General features: G+C 41.4%; 1 protein-coding gene across 1 annotated transcript; it reads right to left on the reverse strand.

Moving 5' to 3' along the window:
• Positions 1–3,179: 3,179 nt before the first annotated feature.
• Positions 3,180–4,340, reverse strand: LOC103374770 (trace amine-associated receptor 13c-like). Its single transcript, XM_008304918.1, has 2 exons — positions 4,177–4,340; positions 3,180–3,996 (listed from the first exon to the last, which is right to left on the reverse strand). Exons 1-2 carry the CDS (start codon positions 4,338–4,340, stop codon positions 3,180–3,182), a joined length of 981 nt encoding a protein of 326 aa, XP_008303140.1.
• Between the last annotated feature and the right edge of the window lie 672 nt (positions 4,341–5,012).

Genomic DNA, 5,012 nt, shown 5'->3' on the forward strand with positions numbered 1-5,012 from the left:
CACAGACTCATGCGTTGTGTTGGCAAGCCCACCGTACACTGGAAGACTAATAAACATCCCACTACAGCAAACTTCATATGAAAACTATGGGTAATTTTTTTTTCAACAGTACTCATACTATTAGACTTCTAGTGGTCAAAGTGATATAGACCTAGATGGTTAAAAGATAGGGTCAACCAGGAAAAGAGCAATGTCTGTTCTCTGTCATATTTACACAAGAAGTATGCTTGAGTGAACAAATTGAGAGGGTAGTTCAATCAGAACAAACTACAACTTGTTATTATATTTTTACCTGAATGTAAAAGTCCACTGGATTTCTTCCCTGGGTGTTACGGCCCATGGGGTTTGTGCCGTTTCGGAAATGTTGACTTGTGACCATTGTATGTGGAAATGACCTGTGTAGGCCCAGTTGTGGCTTGCTGAGAGCTTGCTCCATGACACCAGCTGCGAGTCATCTCAGTTAATTAGCCTGGAGCTGAAGACCTGCACTCCAGCCATTGTTCGCCCCGCCTCCGGTCACGTCTGATTGGACGACCACCATTCCCCCAAACCCCAACAATCACCACCATACCTGGCTATAAACGCAACCAGCAACCTTTTAGTCAGGGCATTTGAATCAGGTGTGTTGGAAGAAGGACACATCTGAAACATGCAGGATTGCGGCCCTCGAGGACCAGAGTTTGACACCCCTGGGCTAAGGAGTTTGGTTTGGTTTCGTGAGCTAGCTTAAACACTCTGCTAGCCTTCGTTTGGTTATGTTTGGTTCTTTGATTTTTAGCAACATCCACCACTGTCCTCTGTATTGTCACAGTTATGTTGTGTTCATTTATGTTACCAAGCAATGAATTGCGTTGCCTGAACCATTTCCATCTGTTTTTTGTCCAGCTGACCCTAGAGGCTGGATCGTAACACTGGGTCTTGGGGGAATTTACCCCTTTTCAAGATTGACCCACCACTGGGGAGAAGCCCCTGGGGGTAATCTTATCTCATGATTTACTTTGACCAATACAAACCAGCTACCTACGCTTAAGATTAACTATATTCTCAAATTATGCATGCTACTCTGGCTACATAACTGCAACATAAATATTAAATTATATATATGAAATGGTTTGACTATTGATTTATTTTCAATTGAGAGGTCTAAGGTAATGCAGTGTAACATTAGCTGAATATAAAGCCAACTAGTTAGCCTTTTAGGTAGTTAATAAACCTTTTTTTTTTCTTGATGCTTAACCTGTATGTTACTGTATCAGATGACATTGTCCATAATTTATTAGACATCTAACATTAGCAACCCTTTATTTTGTTTTGTTTTTCTCCCCTAACACACACCTGTGCTGTCAGAATATTACATCATCTCACCCCAAAAATGCTTCTTTTGATTTCCCTTCACCAGTAAAATGATTTTACTTTTATGGGGGTTATATACTTGGTGTATGATTAAATTACAGAACCATAGTTGTGCATTTTTCAATGTCAATTTAGGGATGTTGAATATTTTTGCTTCAGTAATGTGTCTATTTTCAGACCAATGCAAAGCAAACAGTCAAAATACACATTTAGGGGAGTATTTAACATGTTGTGTATTTGCATCTGTAGATGTTAATGGTAAGACACACCTTTGGAGGCTGTTTTCTCATGTTTTGTTTGTCACACCCTGAGCCAGAAGTCTTCACTTCAGAAGCCATTTTTTTTTCTTTTCTATGCTCTAAACAAAAACAAACAAACAAACAAAAAAACATTGCAAGTGATCAGTTAGTGAACGTTCATTGTGATATCTGTTTTCTGCTGCAAACCGGTCGTGTCTCTCATTATTATTCCTCAAAAACATGATGCTGTTGTACAACTTGTCTGCCTTTTTTGAGTCCGATGCATGACTCAGCTTTAGCAATAAATAAACAATTTAGTCCTAAAACTTGATAAATTTAGATTGTTTTTTTTTTCCCCCTGGCTGTCGACAGCATTTTAAAAAGATATCCATATCCCCCCTGTTAAACCTTTGATTCTTACAAAGGAACTATGTCAACTTGTTACACAAACAAACTACCATAAGTAATCAACTGTGGAGGTTTCATGGTGATGTTTATCAGTGAAAGATATTACCCTATTCACCTGTAGCGTCTCCCTTTAATCGTTTTAAATCGTCTTATATGTGATATGGCAAAACTTTACACACACATGTTGTATTTTCATAAATCCAGTTTACATATGATATATGGAAGGTATGCATAAAAGATAGCATTTGTTCAGTAATGGTATGAACTAGGAATGGAAGGGTTATTGGCTAATATGCATGATGTGAAAACAGCTTTTATTTAAACTGTTTAAAAAAATAATTTTAAACAAAAAATGACATGACAAACAACATTTTGATTGAGGCATGGAAGCAAAAGCAACCTTGTGCAGAGAGCACCTCAATGCCATAAAGCCTGGCAGCTGCTTTTGGGAAAAGAGAGAAAAAAAAACAACAACTAGTGAATATATGTCTATATATATATATAATACAGATTACATGAAACATTGGGTTTGCCTTAAAGAGGTTCATGGTGCTTATGGTGACTCTGAGCAGTAGCAGTATGTAGAAAATACAGACTACAGTCACAAAATAAAACTCTTGAGAGCTAAAATGAATGGCTGGTTAGAACTATTTGAACAGAAATCTTAAGAGAAACTGATCATGCACAGGCAACAGGCTGGTTTTGCAATCTTCAGTATGTTGGCCTTACAGGAGCCAGGCTGCAATATCTGCAAAAAATCCCCGGAGGTCGCATAAATCTGTTGTATACTGAATCTACTCGTTCTCACTCTGTAGATGCTGCAGCTCGTGTCCTTTGAAGACAAAAGTCTGTGGAAAAGAAAATTAAATATACCAAGCTTACTCTACCTTAGTAGAGTATATTTAATTGTCTTCTCCACAGACTTTTGGCCTCAAAGGACGCAAGTATCTGCAGAGTGAAGACGAGTTTTGCTGCTCTTGTACACCAGGGATTCAAAAAAAAAAAAAAGCAACCTAGATCACAAGGCTTAGACAGAACATAAAACACCATAGATACACCGCAAACGATGCAAATGAGCTGTTGAGTAAGACGTTGCTGTGAAACATGTTAGAAACACAGTCATGAGAATGATTAGACACTTGGTGAATCTCTGTACAGCAGGTTTCATTTCAGTCACTCCTACAGTATGTTGGCCTCACAGGAGCCAGGCTGCAGTATCTGCAGAGTGACAATGAGTTTAACAGCTCTTCTAAACCAGGGGTAAAACAGGGCGTAGATCACAGGGTTCAGACAGGAGTTAAAATAAAACAAATAGACGGCAAAGGATGCCAACGAGCTGCTGAGGGACTCATCGGCAGCTAAAGAGACACTGTAATACGGGCAGAAACACATTAGAAACACGACTATTAGAACCCCCAGAGTCCTGGCTGCTTTTAACTCCGATTTTTTTGTCGTTAGAGTCACTGAAAGCTGGAGGGTGACGGCGGTAACATGAGAGCGCCTGGCACGAGCCTGAGACACAGCCACCACAAACACCCTCAAATACAGAACTACGATGACAGAAATGGGAACGATGAAGGTGAAAAGAAGGTCAGCGACTCCTGCAAGGTAGCTGACGACGAGCACACATTCTCCGTAGCAGGAGTTGTGCTCGTCTGGATGCCTCGGGTCATCATGCAAAATGACACTGCTGTAGAAAACAGAGCAGAGCCAACACAGAAAAACACACAGCTTGGCTTTTGTCACAGTGACTCTGGTGGGATAATGCAGAGGGTCACAAATAGCCACGTAGCGGTCGATTGATATGAGCACCATGTCTCCCACTGAAGCGGAGGTAATGATGAAGGAAACGTGATTATAGAGGGAACACACATTGTCACCGAGAAACCAGCACCCTGTTCTTAGGTAGATTTCTCCCGGCATCAGCAGGAAGCCGACAAGGAAATCTGAGACAGCCAGAGAGAGCAGGAGGATGTTAGTGGGTGTGTAGAGTTGCCTGGAAGGAGACAGAAAAGCATTGTTAAACTTTGGCAATTCAAACTGTTTAGTTAAAGTGTGGTAGGAGTCATCCAGTGTGCAAAGAAGCAACGTCACTGTGCGTGTCAAACTTTTTTGAAAATCTGCATATTTCTAAAACTTGAAGAAAAAAAAGAAAGAAAGAAAAGTTTATCTGTGCCTGAAGTGGGAGACGGAGATGATGACGAGCAGGTTTAGAACTGCGGTGATCAGAGAGACGGATGAGAGCACAATGTTCATGAGCACAGCGTTCGTCCAGTGGAGGGTCGGCTTTCTGCAGGAGGCGTTGAGTTTTGGAAAGCAGAGTTGGTCGACACTCTCCATCTTGGAAAAGAGGAGGCCAGGAGCTGCAGCTGACACCTCCCTGTCCAAGGCTCTCAGCTCTCATTTATCATTTTCCAGCTCGTCCTTTCTTTCCTCGTCTCTATAGGTTTACGTTGGGCAGCGAAGCGGCGAATCATTTTCGTCCCTTTCCGTCCAACCCCCCCAGTTTCCCTTCGTGGCTCCACGTCTCTGTCCTTGCTTTCTTTCCTTCGCACATTATTTTTATTAGAATAATTAGCAGTGTGTTGCGGACAGGGCCTAACAAACACAGTAAACAAATGCACAACCAGAACCAGGTATTGGCTGGCTCGGAAGGAAACTGATAAACAAATGTAAACACAAAGCGCTCAAGCTAAATGTTGACTGACAGGCAAGTAACAAAAACACTAAGAGAAAGAGCTCAGACTAAGATGCTGAGAGTGGCTACAGAGCTAGCGGGCGAATACCGAGTGCAATCAGAAAATGCTAGACAGAAGGATAAACTAAGACACGTAACGAACAAATCAAAGTCAGCACGGACTGAAATAAAGTGCTGAAGGAAGCAAATACTGGCAGCAGACTAACTGACAGAGCTTCACTGACAGACGAGTAAAATCGAAGCTACGGATTATACACTGACGAGGCAAACAGGAGAACACAACAGCTCTACAGCGAACAGAGACTAACGTGGCT

This window comes from Stegastes partitus, unplaced genomic scaffold, assembly GCF_000690725.1.
Source record: "Stegastes partitus isolate 25-593 unplaced genomic scaffold, Stegastes_partitus-1.0.2 Scaffold2351, whole genome shotgun sequence".
Classification (NCBI taxonomy): domain Eukaryota; kingdom Metazoa; phylum Chordata; class Actinopteri; family Pomacentridae; genus Stegastes; species Stegastes partitus.